General features: G+C 38.4%; 2 protein-coding genes across 14 annotated transcripts in view; both read left to right on the top strand.

The window, feature by feature from the left end:
* Positions 1 to 594: 594 nt before the first annotated feature.
* LOC131574693 (arylsulfatase D-like) lies at positions 595 to 15144 on the top strand. Of its 5 annotated transcripts, none has more exons than XM_058829329.1 (12): positions 601 to 695; positions 2868 to 2921; positions 2998 to 3047; positions 3579 to 3728; positions 5634 to 5755; positions 7256 to 7378; positions 9839 to 10262; positions 11125 to 11261; positions 12355 to 12489; positions 12874 to 13036; positions 13318 to 13439; positions 13727 to 15144. In XM_058829329.1, the coding sequence occupies exons 3-12, from the start codon at positions 3022 to 3024 to the stop codon at positions 14092 to 14094; spliced, it is 1770 nt and encodes a 589-aa protein (XP_058685312.1). In that variant the 5' UTR covers positions 601 to 695; positions 2868 to 2921; positions 2998 to 3021; the 3' UTR covers positions 14095 to 15144. The 5 variants fall into 5 exon arrangements, with proteins under 5 accessions (XP_058685314.1, XP_058685312.1, XP_058685313.1 ...); XM_058829330.1 differs by lacking the exon at positions 601 to 695 and adding an exon at positions 1008 to 1144; XM_058829331.1 differs by lacking the exon at positions 2868 to 2921 and having other exon boundaries at positions 595 to 695.
* Positions 15145 to 15762: 618 nt separating this feature from the next.
* Positions 15763 to 25917, top strand: part of LOC131573654 (arylsulfatase D-like) — a 42598-nt gene continuing 32443 nt past the window's right edge. For 4 of the 9 annotated variants that reach the window (XM_058827881.1, XM_058827840.1, XM_058827813.1 and 1 more), the window contains exons 1-7: positions 16958 to 17088; positions 19849 to 19918; positions 20974 to 21114; positions 21874 to 21995; positions 22901 to 23023; positions 23894 to 24317; positions 25110 to 25246. In XM_058827881.1, coding sequence (XP_058683864.1) covers positions 19866 to 19918; positions 20974 to 21114; positions 21874 to 21995; positions 22901 to 23023; positions 23894 to 24317; positions 25110 to 25246 — 1000 coding nt within the window. In that variant the 5' untranslated portion in view covers positions 16958 to 17088; positions 19849 to 19865. The other 5 variants (XM_058827823.1, XM_058827831.1, XM_058827856.1 and 2 more) reach the window with 5 other exon arrangements.

Below are 25917 nucleotides of genomic sequence, written 5' to 3'. Positions count from 1 at the left end.
GGCATCAGACAACAAGAAATCTTATGGACCTTAATGAATCCTTGAAGTGCTCAAGTCTCAATGAGGGGAATGGGAATGAGAGAGGTACAGACTGGGATTCTGTAATGCAGGTGGGGATCAAAAATCTGACCCTGAGAGAAGTAAAACCAGACACACCAATTCTTCTGAGCATGTTGGCTGTAACCACTCCAGCATGCTAATGCTGTGGTGGGAGGGACCAGGGAAGGGATCACCCATGGTGCTATAACTTGCCTCAGAGGGTCTCCAACCTGAGCATTGCAATTGATACCAGCAACCCACCACAACATCTCCCTTCTCTCATAAGATACGAAAATGCAGGAAACTCTCTGTTAGTGAAGCAAGATTGCTGTTGGTTAATGCCTCATGCTGTCCCAAAACACTCAGTACAAGAGGACTCACATAAGAAAAAATCAAGAAAGTAAGCATTAGCCAGCATGTAACCTTAATTTGTCCCTCTGAGTGATGGCTAGGAAACAGGCAGCACTCAGAAGTGAAGCTGAATGACTCATTTTCTGAAAAAGAAAATTCAAGCCTCTTACCGGCATTTCCTCCCCACCCTAGAACTATTTCTCCCAGCGTGTGCAGAGACAAGTCATTGCTGCATGCACTCAGGTTTGCCATAAAGTGAAGCAATTAGCTCAATTTCTATTTCTACAACAAAGAACTGCTGCTCTGTAAGTACAGCGATTTTCTCTTTTCCTTGGTGTAAGTGTGGAGAGGTTTATTGGGAAGAGTTATTTATAGTACCTTTCACGGAAGTGTCTCAGACTCGAAGGAGATCATTCCCATCCCTTGAGAGACTGGTGGTTAGGCAGAAAGCATTTTAGCTGCGTCTGTGGCGTTCCCCAGCCTGACCCTCAGTCCCTGTGTGAATGTCAGAGCTGTGCAAACAGCAGGGGGAAGTGCAGCTTGAAACTCCATGACAAGCCAGAATGTCCAGTTGCTTGGAAGCTCTGGCATTACATGCTTTTCCTGTGGTGAGCTGTGGGACGTGCAGCTAGGGCACATTTCTGAACTGCCTTCAGAAACGCTGCGCAGTAGCAGCAGTCCTCGTGCTGAAAAGTTTGGAACCATTTTAAGTCACCAGTCTATCAGCTTCCTGCTTTGAACATAACTTTACCAGGTACTTTTTTCCTCCATTACTATGTTGGGAAATACACAGGAAAATGTTATTGGCTATTTGGAATTTATTTTTCCTTCCGTAGATAAAAATATCTCAGGGAAGTTTTTAAAATATTTCTTCCTTTACAACAACATTATTCATGTACAAGACTATGTACAAAGTGAGAGCTAGAATATATGTGTTTACAAGTCTGGGGTTTCTTTTACCTGTATCAAGTCTACAAAACAGTAATTTTTAGAAGAAATTTTCACAGACTGAGCAGTACTGAACTGAGTGGTATTAACTGTGTGACTTTTCACCGAGTGTTGCCAAACTGATGCCACAAGTGTGTACTGTTTTCAAGAGTGTATATGGGCACATCTAAAATCATGAATATTTTCTCTCATGGGATTTTAATATCTTGTAAGTATTTTGTTGGAAAGGTAAAAATTGATTATAAACTTTGACTAAATACAGGAAAACTGTTGATAAAATGGTTTTATTTCAAAGCTATTCCCCCTAGGATTATTAAAATACATGGAGAAAGGGACAAAACCTAAATTACTTTGGACGAGGGATTAACGGTGGCAGAGGGAGGAAAGAGTTTTGCTTTAAGCCAAATTCAGTTTGGATAGCAGAGGGGACTGCTTGCTTGCAGTTTCTCTGCCTGGATTCCCATCACCTTTCACTGAGGAAGTGGCTTGACAGGGACAATACCAGTCAGTATATCAGCTTTCTGCTATTTCACAGGCAGCTTCTGGGGAAGCTCAGCCTCGAGCTCCAGGCTGTGCCTTAAATCTGTGTGTCTCCTGTGAAACACAGGCAGTCAGTGACAACCCAATGACACAATTAAATCTGATTATTTCCAACTCCCTTTTACTTCAGCTGTTTTGGAGGCTCATAATGTGTAAATATTAGAGATGGATGAGGTGTTCCTTGTACATTTCCTATAACTACTTAGGATGCAGCAAAGGCACAAACTCACATGCAGGAAACTCAGTATCTCTAGATAGCAATGCTGCATCAGCTCTGGCACTTGTAAGCAAGTGTTTGGATGCCAGTTTCCTAAGCACAGAAATTTAATTTTTCCCATTGAAGCTTGTAGTATTGATGGATAAAATGCAAGAGCTATTAAACTATTAACTAATATTAACTAAGCTGTTTAATACATCATTTCTGGAAAGCAAAAATAAATATGAAACAAACATAATTCATAAAATTGAGATGCTTGGGACAGTTCAGCCAGATGTGGGATAAATTTCAAATAAGTCTATTTTAAAGCTTTAGAACAAAGCTCGCTCAGCCCCTGTTTCAAAGTCTTCAAATAGTTTATCTCACTGTCCTGACAGTGAAAGGAAAAGTCCCAGAGAAACCTGTTTATTCTCAGAGTTAAATAACAAGAGGTCACAAATTCTTCCAAGAAATTACAATTGTTGGAAAAAGATGAGTAGAATTTTTACAACTAAAAAAAGTATCTGGATTACAAGCCTGAAAGGAAACTTAGCACATTATGTGAAAAAGCACAATGCTGCTACTGTCTATGATCATAGAAAAATAAATTATAGACTGTATTTTAAAACATTTTTTTTCTTTCTGAAAAGTAAGTATTTTTTATATAGATGATTCATGTAAGAAAATAGAATTATTTTGAGATAAACTTCTGTACACAAAAAGAAAAATCCCTCTGGTAAGTGAAGGGCTAGCAAGAAAAATAACATTAATGCTTTTACTCTTCTTCATTTAGGGTCTGATCTGAGGTGCACTGGAGTAAATAAAACATAATGTTAACAGGCTTTGAGTAAGTTTTTAATCTATTTTTATTACATTTACTACTAGGAAGATGTCACTATGACAAAGTATTCTTCGTTTTGCAGGACTTGAACATTCCAAATGCAGAAATGATTTGGCAACTAACGTCTCATTGGTAAGAAAAAAGCCATAAGTTACTGTTTTATCATACTTAGATCTAAAGTGAGTGAAGCTTAATAATGACATAATGCGGTGTTACAAAAGAGTAGTATTGTTTATCTCGCCATGTGGTTTTTGTTTGTTTATCTTGTTATTAAATTTTTCACAACCTAAAGGTCCCAGTCCAGGCAAAAGCAATGTCAGAGGAAGTTGACCCCATTCTCAGCTTCCCAGAACAATTCTTTGTAAACATTCAAAGCCATGAAGCAAAATCACTTGTATGCCATCTGCTGCATGTTAATTCCCATGTGAGACTGCTCACAGGAAACTTGCAGACAATCAGGAAAGGAGATTTTAAAGTTATGGTCCTGACATTTTCCTCTTCATTACATCAGTTTGGGTAAATTGTGAACACTTAGCACACCCTCTGTGTCTGGGCAGAGTGGTCTGCTCTGCAGCCAAGCTCACACTTGAGGGTCTCTGGCCATGTGCAGGAGCAGTGATCAATGGCCAGGTCACTGGCTTCTTTCCCTCTTCTGTGTTTCAGGTCACCCCTGGTTACACCCCTGGTTTTTGGTCTGCTTCTGCAAGCACCATTCACACAGCCTTCCACCATCACACAGCCAAACTTTGTCCTGTTGCTGGCTGATGATCTTGGCATAGGGGATGTAGGTTGCTATGGGAATGATACTATCAGGTAAGGAAGCTGACCTTAAGGGTGAAGAGCTGGTGTGATATTTAGTGTAAACCCGAAATCCTCTGCCCAGGATTATCTCATAGCCTGGAGGGCATTCCCAGGGCCAGCTCAGCTGTGTGGCATTGCTTTACTATGGGAATATGACAACCATTTTTGTGTATTCCTTAATTGCCTAACACTTAAAAAACAGCTATACCCAAAGATAGAAATATTGTCCCTTCTTTTAACACACAGGCCTCATTACCTCATTTTAATTCTGTTACTGTTTCTTCCCAGTCTCAAGTCAAAACACAGTTAAATGATTGCAATGAACAATGTTACCAGGAACTATTTCTCTTTTCAGCCTCAAGGACAGAGAATTTGCCTTCCTTTTTGAAAGTTGTGCCACAGTGTTTCCTCCTGGCTTGTAAACTGTTTGAACAAAACCAAATTTGCTACAATCCCTCCCCTCATCCAGCAAAGTTCTGAGAATCTTACCCTGAAAGGCTTCAGTCCGCAAATACCTGACAGGCAGCTGGTGATCACAGGTAGCTGACAGGGCTCTGCAAAGCCAGGCCTCCACAGCATCATTCCCAAGGCATAGATTTTCTCTTTACACATTCAGGGTGTACCAGCAGGGTGACTAAGTATCTGGGCTCTCTTAGCAGCTGGTTCTCTGCAGTGCAAAGAATAGCAGGATTTCGAAATAGCAGTTTAGGAAGAGACCTAGTGCTCCCTTGAGGAGGAATGTTTATCAGCTAACTGAGATGGCAATTGTGCTGAAGGGTGGAACTACACCGACTGCTTTGCCAAGTCACCCCAGAGTGTACCTCTGGCAAAAGGCTGTAGAGAATAAGAAGTCTTGTTGCAGATGTTTTCTGGCAATGTGTCTTTGAGAGAGGAATCCATAACAGTACAAGTACAAAGCAACAAAACATCCAGGATCTTTCAAAATCCTACTGAAGATTTTGCCTACTTGTGAACACCATTGAGCTGACAAACATGAAATCAAAATTGTAAAATTGAAGCTCAATCTAATTTAAAATAGAAGTAGGCACACCTTGAGTTGGAAGATGGAGATATTGTATTCTGAAATGTAAAATATTTTCTTGTCTGTAAGTAGTGTGCTTGGCAAGCTTGCTTTTGTTGGTTGCCAGTTGCTGGCAAAATACACTCTTCTCACCTACTTACACTGTGGCTTAGTTCATATTGCCATGAGAGATTGCCACTACAGCGTGAAAACACGCAGGATTTCTTTCCATTTTTCTCCTTTTCCTTACAAATGTCATGAGAAGTACCTTGTTAGCTTCCTTATCTGTACTGTAATTCATGTAGCATCTTGTCTAGTCAACCACTGTCACCCTGTGGCAATTAAATTACCATTACACTGATACACAGGCTGATACACTGCTCTGTAAGAAGCTAGTGTAAGAAAGGCAGCTCTGGAGGAATTAAAAGTCTTTGCTGTGAGAGTGCTGAGGCACTGGAGCATGTCCTGAGAAGCTGGATGCCCCATCTTTGGAAGTGTTCAAAGCCAGGTTGGATGGGGCTCTGAACAACCCCACCTAGTGGAAAGTGTTCCTGCCCACGGCAGGGGGGTTGGAACTTTGTGATCTTTAAGGTTCCTTTCTGCCCAAACCATTCTACAATTCTATGATTTCTGCAAGGCTTTTCGTAGGATGGGGAGGAGTGGGGGGGAAGAAAAAAGAATGGTTGTCTTGAAATTAATCCAGATACTGATTTTGAATTAAGAAAGAAAAAGAGTAATATTTCCCCATCACTTGAGAAAATTAAAATAAATTATAAAAATATTCCCTGGCCATCTTCAAATAGAAGAAACTTCCAAAAATAAAGATAAGTACATAATTTCTTATTCCCTTGAAAGACTCTCTGGATGATATCTGGCGGCACTGGTTGCATTTTTAGGACCCCGAACATTGATCGCCTGGCAAAGGAAGGAGTGAAGCTGACCCAACACATCGCTGCAGCTCCACTTTGCACCCCCAGCAGAGCAGCTTTCCTCACTGGCAGATATCCCCTCCGATCAGGTTTGCCTTGCAAAGCCACACATCCTTTGAACATTGCTTTATTGCTGGAGAGAGCAATGTCCTACAATGGGCACAGAAGAAATGAGGGTGTGCCAATAGGGGTGTCACAGACACTCCATCCCTCACTGAGACACATGAGGTGTCAGATAATTATTAAATTATAATTAATTTATAATAATATTCTATAATTTATATAAATGTATAATATTTTAATAATTAATTACTAAAGGCTAAGTACCTTTGAGTGGTTTCTGTATTTGTAAGGTATTTGTGAACTGATCTGGGGGCAAGCAGAACGGAGAAGAACCAGCTCTGCAGAGCATCTTGGTCTTCCACAACACAAAATTTTGTTTATGTTTTGATGTTCTGTTGTACAGATTGCAGCCAGAATTAACCCAGAGCAAACTGTTACATTCTAAAAAGTCATTACAAAAAGTATGAAGAACTTACAGAGCAGTAGTTAAATTAATTTCTGTCATAGGTGACTCCTCATCAGATGTCAGAAGCAGCTCAGCCCTGCAGGGAGCAGAGTAGGCCTGTGCATGTGTGTGTCCATTCCCTCCAGTCAAGGTGCAGAACAAGTCATTCATGGGAAAGCTTCTTTATGTGTCTGTCAGAATTAATCTGTCCTAGGACATAACAGTTTGACAGCAATATTATTTTTCCCAGTTGTGTTTTTGAAGAAAAAACACCATCCTCTCAAAATGCATCCCTGAGATGAAGAGGTATGAAAAACAAATAGCTCTACATGTCTTCAACAGCAACCCTCAAATGCTTGTTCTATTGCAAATTATCTTCAGAGCCCTCATTCCTGAGGCATTTTGAAGCTCATATGTCATCCTACTTTTATCATGACAGCTCCCACTGAGAATGGGAGCTTGAAAACGCACACAGGCACATACAGACCCTTTGCCACTGTAATAACAGGGCCAGAGATGTTCAGCACTACAATGACAGACTGAACTTCACATAGCGCTGGATGATGGGGTTATGCCAGGATAAATGGTAGGGTGTAAACCTGCAGGTGAAGAGAAGATGGGTACTTGGTGGGGCTCAGAGATCAGATACCAGCCATGCCACTGTGCAAGGAAACCCTGAGCTCCCTGGCAGCCCTCAGTAAGCTGGAGTCTGAGACCGACAGGGAGTCTCCCCACGCTCCTCCCTGCCTTCACACCCACACTAAGTGAGTGCATTTCATACTGCCTAGCTGCCACTGTAAAATAAAAAAACTCCTACACAACTGTGCCATTCCAAATGAAATGAAATTAAAGAAAAAAAAGTCTCAATATCAGATACAAAGAAGAAAGAATAGGTACTATGGTGAGTCTTAACTCTTTCTTAATCTTGTCCAGGGTCTTAGATTCATTTTCCCAGACAAATAGCATTAGGACAAACATTTAATACTATCATTTCAATGAGATCAGGAAACAAAAAAAGTATGTTGGATAAAAGTACTCAACCCCTTATACTTACTCAGATTGTTTTTTATTGCATTTTTAGGGATGGATGCTATAAACGATTACCGTGTTATTTTTTGGAATGCTGGCTCAGGAGGGCTTCCTCCAAATGAAACCACTTTTGCCAAAATACTGCAGCACCAAGGCTACAGCACAGGACTGATAGGTATGGGGGTGCTCTTCTCCTAAAGATGTTCTTGAATGTGTTTCACCTGCACATCTCACTCAAACTATTTGTTCTAGTTAGGAACTGCTCATACTTCAGTTGTAGTATTTTTATTTCCTGATTAAGAATAACATGTAAAAAGAAACAAAAAGTACCTTTCTTAAAAGAACAAGCATATGATTAAGAAGGCAATTTTTACCATTGACCCACTTTCTAGCACAGCTGTGGTTGTTAAAACACATAACAGAAAATGTTATTAATTCCTGAATATTATTATACCAGGTATAAGATAGTTATTCCAATACTATTTCAGTAAAGAACAAAGTAAAAATACGAGTGCCATTTAAATATTCATGATGATGTTTTACACAGTTCAAAGCAGATTCACACAACAGGGAACAGCTGCTACTGAAACATTAGAGACAGTTAATAGTGTCACAAGATTGGGCCTTTCAGAAATGGAAACAAAGCAATTATTTTTTTCTTCAGTCACAGCCTTCCGCTGTAGCTCACCAAGATTTATGTACAACCCAAAAATACTTCCTTCTTCAACATCAATGTGAATTTCATTTTACTTTATATTTTATAGTGATATTTTTTAGTACAGTTGTAACTTTTGGTCATAATCTTGTTTCAAATAATTATTTACCTTAATTGTGTCATATAGTTTCACAAGCTGATAAAGCACAACCCACTCCTGGCTGATTTTTATCTGAGCATGTAAAATGTCAAAATCCAAAATGTGTATCTGGCACATAAAAATATTGGCTGCACAAACCAACTGAATTTATTAATAAAACTTCCTGCAGAAACATATTTATATTCATTCAGCAGAATAAATCTAAACCACATGGGACAAAACTAAAAGAAGCCTTCCAAGCAATTTAAATTCTGCATTACTGAAGCTCCATCTCCTGTTAGTTTGGTAGCGATATTATTTCAGTTGTTTTAATCGGCTCATAAAATGTCTTTGTTTCATCATGTTATCACTAGCAGAACAATCAGATTTGTTTCCACTCTCCCCAGGGAATTGCCCTGCAGCTGAGCTGTGCTGCTTGCCTCCGAGAAGCAAAATGGGGAGGCATCTTCCCTGTGGGCATCTCAGCTAAAATCACACTACAGATGCCAAAAGCATCACTTAGATTAACCAGATTGACAGATCCTGATTAATTGCACCATGAGGGATGATGGAAATCCCCAATGATAAGTGACACACAAAATACCGCAAGAATTTTGCATTCAAGTCATGAAGCAAAAAATCTTACCATCCACCCATGTCACCACAGCTGAATGAGCACTAAGTAGTCTCACCTGAATTGTTTGTGATCGTTTTGCCCTGAGCACAACCAGTTTAATTGCAAAGTTAAATCCTATTAATAACCTGTAGCTTAAGGTGATAATGAGATTTTTTTGGAAATGCTTTGAAGGTTCTTTGTAGTCAGAAAACCAGTGCTGTATAACTAATGCCCTCAGAGATTAATTTATCTTAATTATACACTTAGTTTAGCTTCTGGAGATTTGATTCTTTTCTATCATGTCAGAAACCTTTATCGACCTCAGTTGGAGATTGAGGTGTTGGAGTGCATCTGAATTCCAAGAATACTTTAGCTGCGCCTGTGTTTATGACCAACATAATTGTAATACCATGTATTGGTTACAAACTAAAATACTATGTATTGTAACAATACTATGTATTGGTTACAAATCTGTTTCATTCTAGAGCTAGCTCTAAATGTGTCAGGAGGTAAACTGAGTAGAGATTTTAGCTGAAAGCAATTCATCCCTAGAACTTCCATCCATTTTTTTTTTATTATTTTTTTCTATATTTACAGCCTAGAAGCAGCAATTTTTCTCCTCTGGGGTAGTTTTTCTGCTCCTATTGTAATGCATTGCAATTCTATTGAAATGTACTCAGGGTTGGCTGCTTTATATGTACAGTATTTACAAATACCAGTATTTATATATATTTATTATTTATATATATGTGTATATATATATATTACAGTGTTTATATATATCAGTACATTATATGTACTGATAACACACTGAATTTTGAAGGTAAAAGGGACAACAAAACAAGTTGTTTTTTTTCCCTGAGCTTACCAAAGGACAGCTTCCTCCTCTTTGCTACTTGACAGGTAGCCAGGAGGGCCATACATTTTTGCTCAGTTTGGAATTTTTCTCAATTTCTAGTTGCTTTTATAGGCTTTTTTTTAAATGTTTGATCAAAACTATAGGGCATGAGTATATATACAGAACACAAATAACTGTGCTGAAAATTTATAAATTATAGAGCTTTACTTTAGTCAATCCCATTGTATAACTACATACTTGGTATATTTCTGTGTAGGATGAAGAAGCAGAAAACAGCCAACCACTTTTTGAGAAATGTTTTGTGTAAGGAAAAGTCCATTATTTTAAAATATTATCTCTTTATATTTTAATAACCTCTATTTTCAGGGAAGTGGCATCAAGGTGTTAACTGTGAATCCCGCAATGACCATTGCCATCATCCTTTAAAACATGGATTTGACTATTTCTATGGGATGCCTTTTACACTAATAAGTGACTGTCAGCCAACAGAAACACCAGAGATGGACAGAGCCTTTAGAAGGAAACTCTGGCTTTCCACACAAATGATTGGCCTCATTACACTCACTGCTGTCCTTGGAAGACTGACCGGCTTGATTTCAGTCCACTGGAAAACACTGACCTGCCTTGCTGGGTTTAGTTTCCTGTTCTTCATATCCTGGTTCTCAAGTTATGGATTTGTACGGTACTGGAACTGCATTATGATGAGAAACCATGGGATTACTGAGCAGCCAATGGTGACAGACAGAACTACGTCCCTTATCTTGAGAGAGTCCATTTCATTTATTGAGAGGTGAAGTGGACTTCCTTTGACCACAAATTTTCTTGTCCTTGCACATTTTGCTACTTGTAAACAGCACTTTCCTGTTTCATGTCTTCATAGTTTTTTATAATTTTTATTTTTTTTATAATTTTTATAACATTATGTAGGATTATAAGTACTGTTATTTTTATTCATTTTAAATAATATCAATAGTTATATCATGTAACTCAAAAGAAAAAAAAAAAGCTACTGTTTAAAGGATGCCATTTATTCCTAGGTTCACTAAAGCTGATAATACTTCCCAATTTCCATGGGCTGTATTGAATATTTCTAGACTGTATCTAAGAAATATGTATCTCTACCAATGAGACCAGCACTGCAGCTTTAAGGAACAGCAGGTGATGTCAGAAATGTGTGTGCGGGCCAGGGAAAGGAGAAGCAGAGCTCTCTCCTTCTCTCTCCTTCTCTCTCCTTCTCTCTCCTTCTCTCTCCTTCTCTCTCCTTCTCTCTCCTTCTCTCTCCTTCTCTCTCCTTCTCTCTCCTTCTCTCTCTGAGGTAGTCTTCTCATATGGACTGATAAGTGGGCAACAGCTGGCAGGAGATGAACCTGCTGCCTTCACTTCAGTAGCACAATGGTATTTTGCAATTCCAGAAAGTGGATTTCAATCTGGAATTTTTATATCTATGATTCAGGGTAGAAAAAGAATAATTTTATACAGGCCCAAAATTATTCTATGACATCCTAATCATTGGGTTATAACATCTTACAAAGTAAGGTGTTTCTGAAGGGATCGTTGAAATATCTATACAAAAATAGTATCATTTTTCACTACAATTGATCTGCATTGAAAACCTTCCTCCCAATAACACAGTGTTGATTTCTGTTTTGTAGAAATAAGAACAGACCATTCCTCCTCTTTCTTTCCTTCTTGCATTCCCACACTCCTCTCCTCACCACGGAGAAGTTTCTTGGGAGGAGCAGACATGGTTTATATGGAGACAATGTGGAGGAGATGGACTGGATGGTGGGTAAGTTAGCATATAGTAATGTCTCCAACCATCTAATATCTATATCTAAATAAAAAGTTTTATTAAAAGGACAAGAAAGATTATTAAAAGCATGTAAAAAAAATCTTAAGCATTTAATGAACACCTGTCAATCTTGTGTGAGCCCTGTTGATTTGTAATGTTGATTTGTTGGCTTTTTACTTACTCCAGTCTTGGGCCAAATGTTCACTCTTTTTTTATTTTTTTATTTTTTATTTTTAAATTTATTTTTGGTCAAGTGTTTACCAGTTTTAACCATGTCCTCTAAGCTCCTGCCAAGGAGCTCTCCTGTTCTTCCTACTAAATATATGAGAATTATTTCATTTTCTATGATTAATAAAGACCAGGTCGTCTCAGCCTCTTATGATCATTTCTAAGTAGGACATGTCAGAAGGTGATAAAACCAATAAGCAAATTAATTTCAGTTGAAAAACAGCAGGCAATTTATTTGTGACTGCTGCATTAAGCACAATACTAAATATTTTTCAGCCACAATCATAAATCCAGAAATGTTCATCAGGATTATCTGGTATGCCCCCCACTATAAGATTCATGTTATTTTTCATCCTGTTTTTCTGAAGGGGAAAGAGAATTATTTATCATTCAGTCATGATGGACAAAAAGTACCCACATTTGCAAAAGAGAGAAAATTCAGGTACACATACAGGAAGAATCTGGTTTCAAATCTATCAAGCAAATATTTACACACTGCAAATATAACTAAAGACATCAAAAACAGCTCAAGAATTACTTTTCATTTTAAAGGAACTTTGTTATTAATGCATATTATATCTATGCAGTAATGTAATGCAAATCCTAACTGGTCTAGACAATATAAAGGTAACCTTATTTTTTTTCCATATTTTTCATGAAGGCCACCAGGGATGCAGCCACTGCATCTCTTGGAGGCCTTAGATCATAATTCCTTCCCATATCATAACTACAAAGCTCAGTCTTAAAAAATATTAAACAATGGGCAGCCTTGACTTGTAAATGCTCACAAGTCAGAGGTTAAAATTTATATATATGAGGGATATTTCTGCTTTTTAATATACCCATATTCTTGCACTTATAGGCCAGGTTCTAGATGCCATTGACAAGGAAGGCTTGAGACATACTACACTGGTTTACTTTGCCTCTGATCATGGTGGATGGCTGGAACGACAAGAAGGCAAAAGGCAGCTGGGTGGCTGGAATGGAATATACAAAGGTAAGAGCTGTCAGGGACAGTGACAACCCAGCAACAACTAGTTGAAAAGCTTAGGACACCCCTAAGGCTTAAGAAAGACTGTACACTCGAGAAGTAACACTGGTTTGTTGCCAAGAAGCAAATATGTCTTGCTCTAATTAAGCATGTAACAATGTAGTAAATTCTAATCTGGGCAGGTGTCCTTTATAAGCGTGAATTCTCAGATTGCTGGGGTCTGGCCTACTGAACACACTTTCACTAATGCTCAGTAGAAGCTTAACAGCAGAAACAAAAGAGTAAAGAAGGCTCATCAAGGTAAAATGATAATACAAAAAAATGGCGCAAAAATTCCTTGTTTTAAATCAAACTTATTTTTTTATTTTTCTTTTTCTTATTTTATGAAAGGTGGAAAAGCTATGGGAGGATGGGAAGGAGGAATCCGTGTCCCAGGGATATTTAGATGGCCAGGAGTGTTACCTGCAGGCAGAGTTATTGATGAACCTACAAGTCTTATGGACATTTATCCTACAATAGTTCATTTGGCTGGAGGGACAGTGCCTCAGGACAGGTACAAACAAAAGCATCTTTATTCTTCCTTCTTTCCCAAAACAATTAAAAATCTAGCTTGGAAACACATTTTAATAATTTGATGTTTTCTTTTTCAGTCCTGCTGCTTTTCTAGACACACCAATGTCTACGAGATCTGTCACCTCTTTTCTACCTTTGAGATTCAGCCCCTACCTGCCGTCTTCTGCAATCCTCTTTCTTGTCCAGAGCTGCCTGTTGCAGCTGGAGGTGTGCAGAGGAGGCACAGCTCCCCTCAGCCCTGTGGTCTGTTTCTCGTGCTAGGGTGATTGACGGCCGGGATCTGCTGCCCCTACTGCGAGGCACAGTGGCACACTCGGAGCACGAGTTCCTGTTCCACTACTGCGGCACTCACTTACACGCTGCGCGCTGGCACCAGAAGGACAGTGAGTACACAGCTTCTTTCCAAAGAGTTGGATCCAGTCTACAGGAGGGCACGTGGTTCCAACAATTTTTTTTTCTGGGAATACATTTTTCCAAGTAGTTCAGGTGTAATGTGGTAAAGAACTTGCTAGCATTTGCCTGTATTGTACAGCATCAGGAGAAATTACAGTACGACTTTAACTAGTAAGTGTAGAGCTCAAGTGCATCCAGAAATGAACTCTAGAAAAACATTTGTTCTTCCCTGTGATAAATGATAACCAGCCTTCTGTGATTCTTTCTTTCCTGCCAGCTGGAGCTGTTTGGAAGGCTCATTATGTGACTCCCATCTTCAGTCCTCCTGGAGCTGGGGCTTGTTATGACAGAGGATTTTGCCCATGCTTTGGGGAAGGAGTGGCCCATCATGAGCCTCCATTGCTGTTTGAGCTCTCACAAGACCCTTCAGAAGCCAAACCTCTCTCAGCTGACACAGAGCCCCTCTTTGAGACTGTCCTAAGGAAGATTGGCAGAGCCATAGAGGAGCACCGCAGGACTCTGACTCCAGTGCCAGAGCAGCTCTCTGTGTCCAACGTGGTGTGGAAGCCGTGGCTGCAGCCGTGCTGTGGGACATTCCCGCTCTGTTGGTGTGATAAGGAAGATGACAGCACACAGATCTTCTGAGATGCATGTCTAATGACACATCCTGTGGCACTGTGTACCCTGCTGACAAAGATATCAGATAATAATTGAGTTTTTTCTTCTCCAAAGCAAAGCAAAGTGGATGAAAATAAAGAAGAAAAGGAATATCAATCAGAAGTTTTCCCCTTCGTTCTTTGCCACTAGCTAAAGGTTTAAGGAAATCCTAGTTTTGCAGACTTGAGTATAAGAGAAAACTGTGGAGGTGTGTCCCCAATATCTGACTGATTTATGCCTTCTCAAGGAACACAGTTGAAAAATGCTGCAGAGAGCCAAGTGCTGAGCAGGCAGCAGTAAGAAATAAAAATAAACCTCTAAATGTTTGCAGTTGTGTCTCTATAGCCCACAAATCACAGTTGTACTCTATTTAAACATAGTAATTGTAGTCATTGCTGCTTCCTGTACTGCTCTGTTATCTCTGTTGAGATGCTGCTCCTCCAAAGGTGGAGGAAATCTGATGTAGTGAGGGATTTTCCTTGAGTTGTGAACTTGTGATCTGAGCTTTATCTGGGTAAAAATAACCTATGTCACAGATAATATGAGGTATAAAATATTAATGTGCAGTATACCTCTGCAACAGTTATATAAGTGAGAGAAACATTCTGCCCATCAGAAAGAGGTCCTGCCGCATACTGATTTGGAAAAACAATTTTATTGCATATAAGATGCTAATAAAAATGTTTTAAATTAATAATTTGCAGTGCTTTAATGTCAGTTGTAGAAAAATAAAGTACATTTGAGAGTCATATTGGAGTAAAAAAATATTTGGTAGCAATATATATATTTTTGCAAGGTATAACTTGTATAAAGGGATCATGCCAGTACTAAAAAAACACATATACCCAAACCAACAGAAGAAACACCTACAGTGGTGTGACCCTAGGCAGACTTTCTAAGGAGATATGGCTTTGCATATTTGCATTTTACAATGAAATTACATAGATTTTAGGGCTTTGAATCATATTAATGGCTGTATTTTTGTAGTAGTAGATTAAGTCCAAATTCATAATAAGCATCCTGCTAGAACTCTAGGAAGACTGCTTGTTGAATTTAGTAAATGGGAAAAGGTTTTTGTAGTTTGCTGTTTTGCTTCTTTCCCCCCCCTTTGAATATCCCTGCAAACAGTTTACTTGTTTGGCCAATTTAGTAGATTAACACTTGTCTTCTTATCTCTTAGGGATTTTTTTTTCCCCAAGATCTGAGATAGAAGCAATTTTATGAAATTTTGTATGTGTCATTTCAGTATTTATGTTCATGGCTCTATGTTCACTCAGAAAGCTTGTCAAAGGGAGAAGGAGCTAAATAAATGCCAGTGTTTGCTTTTAATACTCACACATGTGTGAAAAGCCAGAAAGAAAACAGTATAAAACACACAGTGACTCAAAAAAAAAGTTTTTGCTGGCAGAGAATTTTCCTATTTACAGCAGGAAGTAAACAGCAGCTTTCTGTGCTCAGGGGCAGTGAAAAACTGGTTAGCTGAAGAGGAGGAAATATTGCTGCAGAGATAAAAATCATCTCCCTCCTGCTTTGGTGTTATTTATTTACCTTTTTTGTTGTTAGAAAAGGTGTTTGTTTAAAATTTAATACAGTGGAGGACAATAAGTAATCATGGCTGTTATTTCAGTTTAAGGTCACTAATGTAGTTGTGAGAAACAGAATACAAGGTCTGTGCTTCCAGATAGAGTTTTGCTAGCAAGGAAAAATGTGAAGGTGTGTGATTTATTTTTTTTTGGGGGGGGGGGGGGGCGCAGGCGGGGGGTGGGGTGCAGGTGGAGGGCTGGTGAGGATAGTAGGGACAGTGTAGTTTGTTTCAGCTTGCATTTCTAAGTCATACAAGAAGCAGCATGGGCCCATCTTCAGTAGTGAACACTTAGAGGGAAAGATGTAAATAGTAAAAGAAATGTTTAGTGATAATTTGGATGAAAGCCAGTGGAAGTTAATACTTGTGTTATTAGCAGTTTTCAAAGATCTGCCATTCCCTAAGCATGATGTAATTCTTGAGAAATATAATTTTTTTTCAAGTCTTTGCACCAGAAGAATCACAAGCTGTTAAGCAGTCACACAAAATAACTATTAGTCAAATAAATATGAATAGAAGTAGCCCAGTGTCACAGCATAAAAATAACTCAATATAGTCACAAGTGCAAGGAGGTAAAAAAATAAAAAAACTTGTCTCCAACCCTGGTTATCCCTGTCACTGGATTATGTGAATCTGATAGTTTTAGCTGCTTCATCTTTCCATCTCACTGACTCCTACTGACTTCACTAGAACACAGTCTTAAATTCAGCAATTGCTGTATTCATGTAGCACAGAGAACCAAAATGTCAGCAAATAAATAAGGCTCCTCCAAGTAATTGCTCAAGACCTGAATTGTAAAATGTATTACACCAGAGTTAAGACCTGAAAGAAGGGGATGTATAGCAAACACTACAAATAAACACATCTTCAGCACAGGTATTCCTCCCTTTCTAGAAAACTCAACAAAACCAGAAAAACAATGTGACAGAAGAAAAAGAGGACAAGCTAGTCCTTTTATCTCATCTGGAAGGCTGGAAAAGCTGTGTGGGAGAAACAAAACCATTTGTAGCATATCCTGTTATTATTAATAGCATCTTTTCTGAAGCACTGAAACTGAGCAGTGACAGACTTTATACGAATTATCTCAGAATTAACTGGATAGGGAATCTAGAAGAGACAGTAGCCATGTCGTGCTAGTATTTAAACAATAAGGACTTTGTACTTTGCCTGGAATTCATGTAAAATCTGCATAGCTGTTCCCATTTGATGGCTGTTCCAGTTTAGTGGCTGTTGCTGGCAGGGATCCCAGTGTGTCCATGCTGGAGAGAGGGGGAAGGGAGAACAAGAGGAACAGGAGCGAGCTCCTGCCTGCTTTCACCTATGCACCTTTCAGCAAATCAGGACTGCTGAGCACATTCAGGAGCAAGAGGGATTTCGGAACAAGAATAACTGAGAAGAGGGTTTGTTTTCCACATTGTTAAAAGGGGTTGGCCTTTTTTATTAGTCCTGATGATCATTTTGTTTTGGCTTACTGGCTCACAGTGGGAATTACTATCAAATGTGTTCTTGGATTTCTGTATGAGATTGCTGATTTTTAGTGGCTGCTGTTAAATTTATAAATTATGTTGTGTTTTCTCATTTAACAGATAAGGAAACTGGAAAAGCCCCAGGGCCCAGTAGTGGTTTCAATGTATCCTAGTACTGTCAGTGAGAGGTCTGCTTTCAGAATGAAGCAAACCTTAACAGAGAAATGTGAATATGTATATTTAAATTGTGGTGGGGTTTTTAGTAAGTGTGGTCATTCTAGTAGTCTTTTAGTAAGAGAAGTGCTCCTAAAGTGGCTTGCAATAAATCAGATAGTGCCACATCCAATGGTACTTAGACCTTTTTAATAGTGCCAGTATGCCTCTGTTCGAGTTCACCGTTTTTCTGAGGGACTCTACATAAGTTTTCTGTCTAAATACTCACATGCCTGCTATGACCAGCTGGCTGTGATGCAAAAACCTGTGGGGAGAAAGTGGAAGACAGCAGAGCTATCCAAGTATGAGCTTAGAAAGCTGATCAACACCTTGGAAAGTCAAGGGATTTCCTAGATGTTCAGATCTGTCTGGTTCTTTTGCTCCACTACAGCTCACAAGGGCTGGTCCTCAGCTACTTGGTGTAGACTGAAGATTATAATTGTAATGGTTTTGGCTTAATTATGTACCACAAGCTCTTTAAATGTAATGCCGCCTAACAGTGGCTGGGAAGGCAGAGGTCTGCCTGTTGTTAAAGCACTGTGAAGATATTGCTATTATAGGTGATGACCACAGCCATCAGCCTTTCCTTGTTGTCACAGATTAATGGCTTCAGGCACTTGCCACATCATTGCCCCAGCTCTGTCCTACAGGACCAGAGTTCACTGGGGCCTCGGGGGAACTGCATCCAGGCTGTGGCAGTGAAACACCACTACACTGCCATCTCAAAAAGGTTTGGCATCCTGGTAGCAAGTCCTTTCCTTCATATTAATACAGCCTGCTTTTTTGATAGTGGGGTCCTGGCATCTGCATTCCCAGCAAGTTCTTGCTTCAAACAGCCACTGCATTGAATCAGAGAGACCTTGTGCCTTCCTTCCCATTAGTCTGTGACTCTCTATGCAGGGAGGATGAGCTTTCTGTAGTGTCTTTGTTGTTCTAGGGGGTTTTGTTGTTTGCTTGAGGGGTTTATTTTTGTTTTGCTGGGGATTTGTTTGTTTATTTGTTCTGGTGCTGGTGGGTTTTGTGTTTTATTTTTTAGTTTTTTTAGTTCCCTTATAGTCTCCACCATAGCCAAACAAACATCTAGATGTTGCCTGAAAAAAATCGTCAATGGGCCTCAGGCTCTTACTTTTTTAATACTGTTTTCCTGGTCAGAATAACAATACCTGCACTTTTTTCATCTTATGGCTCATCCTCTGAAATGCATAAGGCAGAATTATACTCAGCTCTGGCTAGTTTAGTATTCCTCAGAAATTCAAGGTAAACTGTTGTGTACTAAAAAGGCAGAAAAAAAAAAGCCCTCAGAAAATTCTGTATTTTCATTTCTGGAGAATAAAAGCAACAAGTGTTTCATTAGTCCAGACAGAGCTTTTCAGTTCCCTGTGTTTAGCAGTGACTCTGTGTTTACAAACATCTTGAGTTGTTATAGCAGGTAAATATTCTTATTACTTTCAATCTGTTCCTTGGTACAGCCAACAATGTCTTTGTTCTTGTGATGTTTTGAAATAGAAAGAAGTGTGGAAGAGTAGGGATATTGCATGGATGGAATATTTCAAATTTTTTTTCTCTCTTCTCAGTAATGGAATAAATGGAATCTAATTTAGCTCAGTATACTCCACAAAACTGAGCATGTGACAGTCCCCACTGGAGCCAGTTTACCATGTACTTCTGCAGGACTGCTTGCACAGTCCCACTGCAACATTTTCTGTAGATCCCTTAGGCCATTCACAAGGAAAAGGAGTGCATTTCCCAAGCCATTCTTTTTCCAAAGGGACTAGGTGTGCTCTCTATTTCAGCAAGCAGGGAAAATCACTTCCACTCATAAAATTTGCCTTGCCAGACAAAAATAAATATTTAAATGAAAATATTATTTCTAGATTTTTAAAGTCCAGGTTGACTTCATAGAGTTGGCAAGTAGAAAAATTGGCTTGCTAAGTTTATAAATGGCATTAAGCTTTGGAGTCCTTTAAGGAAATAATCACAAAGGTATTTATGTTTCTAGTAACTTCTAGGTTCTAGAAATTTTAGTAACAATTCAGATAGAAACACCTTCTTGAATGTACTAGATGGCATCTAAACCAAAGAATAATATGGCCCCTTTCCTCAGAATAACAGTAACAATATTAGTTTCCAGAATGGCTTTTATTTGAAGTATTTTTTGTAGTTTATAAGGTCACAGTAAAGGTTAGATTCTTTTCCTTAAAGTTGGTCTGAGGTTAAATAAAAAGTGAGCTCACAGTTTTATGCTATTTGTAAAATGGTGAAAACATTCATCTCAGTGGACACCAACAGTTCTGTGTATGTATTGAGTAATGGGCACCTCTAGCACTTTTTTAAAGCCACCAACATTTTACCTTCTTTCCAAATTCTCACAAATCTCCCTGGAGTAAGCAGCAGCTGGAAAACAGGCTAGACCTTGCAAAACTGCATGAAAAATCACCAGAACTTCTGGGTTTTGATTTCTTTCTTTTCCTTTTTCATCAGCATTTATATGACCAACTATGTACCTGTTTCATAAAATGGAAAACTATGAAGTTTACCAGGAAAAACAATGGTAAGAAAGACATTCACTGAGGCTCTTTCCTGGATTTTAGGTGTTGTGCTTAAGAAAACAGATAATTTATTTTTAACTGAGATACATTAATCAGATAATCTTACATTTTCCCTGCTACCACCACCTCAACTCAATGAGGATTGAGTAGCTAGTACAGGTTTGGCTCTGTTGGTATTTCAAAACCTATTAGCCTACTTTCATAAGACATAAGACATGGAGGTTTAGGAGTATATATAGTGTATGCTATAGTTACTATACATTTATCATGTTGTAGTATCTACTAATGAATTAATGTCGTATCTATTAATGAACCAGCAGTCAGAAGATGTGTTCTAGCATATGTATTTTACTTCAGGAAGTAAAAGCATCTGAAAACTTCCAATTGCAAACACTTTGAGCAACCAAAACATGCAGAGATATTCTCGGGGTCTCCTAGGGAGATATTAAAGTTTAAGCCTGTTGCTGCACCTTGATTTTGCAGATGGTCCCATGGCTTGAAGAGGGGGTGCAGTAAATGCCACAGTCAAGCCATTGCCATAAAGACCAGCATGACTCCACACTAATCACCTCTGTGTTCCTGTCCCACTCATTCTAAGAGCCTTAACAGGAGCATCCTACAGCTCCACACAGAGGGTGCCTCGGGACACTTGTAGTTATCCAGCTACTCATTCTAGTGGGAACATCCACAGAGAGCAGTGCACATGTCAATAAAGAAATGCAGACACAAAATTCCTGTGTGAAAGAATAGTAATAGTAATAGTAATAGTAATAGTAGTAGTAGTAGTAGTAGTAGTAGTAGTAATAGTAATAGTAATAGTAATAGTAATAGTAATAGTAATAGTAATAGTAATAACAACAACATCCCCAGAAAATAATACTAATATAAAACTCAAGGACTTGTGTATGTATTCAGGAGCTCCATCTGCTGGCACTCTTTGGTTGCTGTTTGCACCTATACTGAGTCCCCATAAAACGTTAAGAATAGTAGTTTGAAGTCTATTGTAAAACTTAAAATTGTTTTTTTTGTAATGTTACCTCTTTACTTTTGCTTTTAGGAACTACCTAAATATTTGGCTAATTTTATGCCTGTTTCCCAAAATCTGTGTATCAAATCCTTCAAAGCCTAACTTTTTATTGATACTAGCTGATGATCTTGGTATTGGAGATGTGGGTTGCTATGGCAATGATACAGTAAGGTATGAAATAAATTTTCCCTTCATAGTAAACTTTATTTAAAATATCTACAGATGATATTTAGCATTAAAATTCATTATTAATTTATTAGTTTATTTAGATACACTTCTTTTCAAACTATGTACAAAATGCATGTTCTACAGTAATTCCTACAGGAGTCATAATTATGCAGACATGCTTGAGAAACTTTCTAGGACTTAGAACTTTACAAATGTGTTTGTGCACTGTGCTTATCAGGCATGACAATAATACATACATTTCCATAATTCCAAGGTTGAAATATGAAGGAATGAGATTAAAATTTAATATCTGTCAACAGCTCTAGTAGACTTAGTCTGAAATGACAGATCAGTCTATGCAATATATATATCCCTAGTGCAATTATCAATCTGTATATTGATTTATTAAGAGAATGATGTCTTTGTTCTAGCCTATTATTGTCTTGGATGTTGTGTTGTGAACAGATTCTTGTTCCCTGTGCTGCTTGGGATTCTGGTGTGGGACATACCTGAAATACCTTGCCTTTTTCTGCCCTTTTTTTTTTAGTTATTAATAAAAACATATATACCCATATAAAACTCATTTCTAAGGAGTCAGGGTATCTCAAAAATACATATAAAACACAGAACTTTTCTAGCTGAGTAGTAAGTAAACAGGTATTTGTAAATTTGATGGTGAATTGCTCAACAAAACTAGGGGGAGCCATATGCCATGAAATGCTGTGCAATATGTTTTATCAGAGGTGGGATTTTTCTCTTTAGGACCCCTAATATTGATGGCCTGGCAAAGGATGGAGTGAGACTTACTCAGCACATTGCTGCAGCAGCTGTCTGCACTCCAAGCAGAGCCGCTTTCCTGACTGGCAGATACCCTATCAGATCAGGTTGGGCCTCTCTCCAATGGTTTGCTGCAGTTAGTCTAGTCACTGTTGAAATTAAAAATCCCCTTAAATAAATCATGTTAAAGAACAGCTAATCTTGGGATTTGGAGTCTCAGTGAAATGGGCAAGAATTAGAGATGACTAATGATTGACTTCTATTGGAAAATCCCCATATAAAACACATTATGTGTGGCTAAATGACAACACAGAAATGGACAAAAATCGAAACAGTACAAAGCACTCAGAGGTAGAAAAAGAAATAAAATTGTGTGATGTTGTATGTTCAGCAGCACTAGGATTATAAGAAATATAATATTTTTAATATCCTGGCAAGACTTTTCACAGTGAAATATGTCAGACTGTAGAATAGTTCTCGGCAATTGTGCCTTAAAACAGATTTACTTCAGCTATGTAAAGTTATGACAGAAGACAGAAGACTTCAACCATTCCATTTAGCACTAATAATCAGTGTAGCTTCTAATGTAATTCTGATTCATTTAAGGAGAAATGTAATTATGCACTGTACATTTCAGAAGTGTGTTCCCCTAACCCTATAAGCCTTCTGTTCTAGATAAATCTCATTTGCTTTTTTTTTTTTGTTAACATCATATTTTGATAGAACTTTGACTGTAAGAAGTTGCCTAATATCCAAATGTAGGTGTCTTCCTGCCATTTGTAGACACCCCAGCATAGCTGAGGCATCTGCACTGGTCTAGCATATAACGACACAGAACTTGGAAAAGACATAATTTGAAGGTCAAGCAGAATATCCTAGGGCATGGGAAATGGTTTATAAGAAGGTACTAGACTTAAGCAACAGAGTCCAATTCATTAGAAAGCACAATCTGAGAAGACTGGAAATCTGAAATCTGGCTTGTTTTATTTTAAAGACTATTATTCCTCTCCAGGCATGGCATCCAGCACTCAACGACAGGTTCTTTTCTGGAATGGTGGTTCAGGAGGGCTCCCACCAAATGAAACTACTTTTGCCAGAATACTCTACCAGCAAGGCTACTCTACAGCACTTATAGGTATGAGACAAAGAAAGTTTTTTACTTTTCATTGTTTGTTATTCCAATTAGGTTACTTCTCTAAATACATTTTTTTATCAAAATGTCCAGGATCAGTTAAACAGTTTTTTTGTATGCATAACTTTCAAAATCAGCAGGGTTTTTAGAATATTGTCCACAAGTCCAATGTGAGTACAGCGTATCTGGTAAATCCAGAATGAGGTGCATGTAATATATAAATACACTCTGCAAATGGAAGTAAATTCAAAGGAAATAATCTTGTTTGCCCAGCACAGATTGCTTTAGGATGAACCAACAGAGACATTCATTCATGTGTTAGAGCAGAAAAATGTCATCTGACAGTTGGCACTGAGACACCACAGCGGTCTTAATATCAATTTCAGGCAGTGGTCTTAATCATATTGACTTCAGCAAGGTTTTTAACACTGTCTCTCACAACATTCTCACAGGCAAACTCTAGAAGTGTGGACTGGATGAGTGGACAGGGAAGTGGGTTGAGAACTGCCTGAAGAGCTGATCCCAGGGGGTCATAATCAGTGGCAAAGGGTCTAGCTGTCACCAGTGGGGCCCCCATGGGTCAGCACTGAGCCCACTATTGTTTAACTTATTCATCATTAATGAAGATAATTAGGGGACTGAAGCATCTCTCTTATGAGGAAAGGCTGAGGGAGATTGGCCTGTTCAGCCTTGAGAAAAGATGGCTGAGAGGAGACCCCTCAATACCTGTCAGTATCTGAAGGGAGGGTGCACTACTATTCCCTAAGTCTGTCCCCATTCTACACCCACTCCTCCCTTGGCAGCACCTTAACTGAGAAATGCAGGCAGACACACCCTACTACTGGATTTAAGATCTTTGTTTTTTATTTTCAGGGAAGTGGCATATGGGTGTGAACTGCAAAACCCGCCATGACCACTGCCACCATCCTTTAAATCATGGTTTTGATTATTTTTATGGCATGCCTTTTACCCTTGTGAACGAGTGTCAAGGCACAGATGACCCTGAATTGGCCAAGTCTTTGCAAGAAACATATTGGTTTCATACTCAGATGATCATCCTTGCAGTATTTACTCTTGTGATTGGAAAACTTGCCAATTTATTCCCAGTAAAATGGAAAATAATAATCTGTCTGGCCTTCTGTGGTCTCCTTCATTTCATCTCCTGGTTCTCCAGCTATGGTTTTACCAAGTACTGGAACTGTATCCTGATGAGAAACCATTATATCACTGAACAACCGATGAACCTACAAAAAACTACTTCTAATATGCTGAAGGAGGCAATTACATTCATTGAAAGGTAATCAGCAGAGGTGGAGCAGACTGGGGGGAGCAAGTGACACGAAGGGGTGCTGGCCAAATACTGTGCCTATAGGAACAGAAAAATGATCTTAGGGTGGTGAATGGACTGTCACAGAAAGTGTCATATGAAGTTAATGCTTAACAAACAGAAGAGTGACAGTGAGTTTTAGTTTTGTGGGCTTTGGTTTTTGTTTTTTTTTTCCCAAAGGTGTCCTTCATTTATTATCAGTAACTTCAATTAGAATTGAAAAAAACACTAAGTCTCTGGGCATACCCATATTTCTGTCAGGGTTTAGGGGCTGTGTGTTTGTTTTTTAAAGGAAATTTGAGGTAATATAAATTCTTTCTCTAAAACATTGAGCATAGGTAATTTCAGGTTCCTATGATATCCTACCTGGCTTGATGTTGAAGTGATATGTTTTCACTGTGTGTGATATCTGCCCCTTCCATGAGGACACTTCAGATGCTCAGTGATGCACATCCATGTTTCAGTTTGGGCAAGTGAGTGCTGTCCTCCTTGTTTTCAGGAATGTGTCAGTCTTTTCTGCACATGTCTAATTTGGAACTGGAAAAAGAAAGGATCCATTATCTATTAGTCTTAACATAGAAAAAGTATCTTTGTGGGGTATGTTTTAATCCCCTCTGTCTCCCAAAACCTCAAAGCCAAAAAGATGTCAAAATAAAAATTGTTTAGATCACAACAATTGAGAGAGTAACTGCAATACCATTGTTATATTTTGGGTTGAGTGACAGTTTGAAGAGAAATGACTATTTTTTTCTTCTATTTCAGAAACAAGCATAGACCATTTCTTCTCTTTGTTTCCCTTTTACATGTTCACACCCCTCTCATCACCACAGAGAAATTTCAGGGAAGAAGCAGGCATGGCCTGTATGGAGATAATGTGGAAGAGATGGACTGGATGGTGGGTAAGTGTTGGTCTTGAAGAAAATTCTTCATTCACATGGATGTGGAAAAGACATTAAAGGGGTGATCACCAAACTCCCTTTTGGCATATGTAAAAATCAGTGAATTCACCTTGGTTACACAGTTGGTTTCAGAGATTGTCATACCATAACCAAACAATACCTCTTCTTTATTTTCTTAAGATGAAAGCTTAAACTTTCCTTGTAAGGATTTATTCTTTATCTTTTTTAAATTACATGCTTCTACACTGAAGTGTTAAATGCAGTCAAATAACCAAATGTGTCCCTGATCATGTTTTTAATCAAAATTTGTACAATATTTCTCCAGCTCTGGTCTTAGATGTAAAGAGTTTTTGCTGAATATCAAGTAATATGATGGTTGTTTTGTGTGCTTATGCATTTTTATTAAAAAAAAAAAAAAAAATCAATCAGAACCCTCTCCTAGCCAAAAGTCCAAGTTAGAAAGTTATGGAGTTTCACTTAAATTGTATGAAGTCAGTGAAGACTCACTTAGGTCATAATCTAGGCTCTGGAGTGCCAATCAAGTTAAATTTCTGATTGGTTTAATTTGGTTTAAAATTTTAAACTTTACTTAGTTTTTCTTTTTCAATGAGAAGGAGAGAGATAGCTATTTTATTTTGTCAAAAATGAAGACTCTATTAACAAAGCAATTG

This window comes from Poecile atricapillus, chromosome 1, assembly GCF_030490865.1.
Source record: "Poecile atricapillus isolate bPoeAtr1 chromosome 1, bPoeAtr1.hap1, whole genome shotgun sequence".
NCBI classification, from domain to species: domain Eukaryota; kingdom Metazoa; phylum Chordata; class Aves; order Passeriformes; family Paridae; genus Poecile; species Poecile atricapillus.
This window is presented reverse-complemented; position numbering and strand designations above follow the sequence as displayed.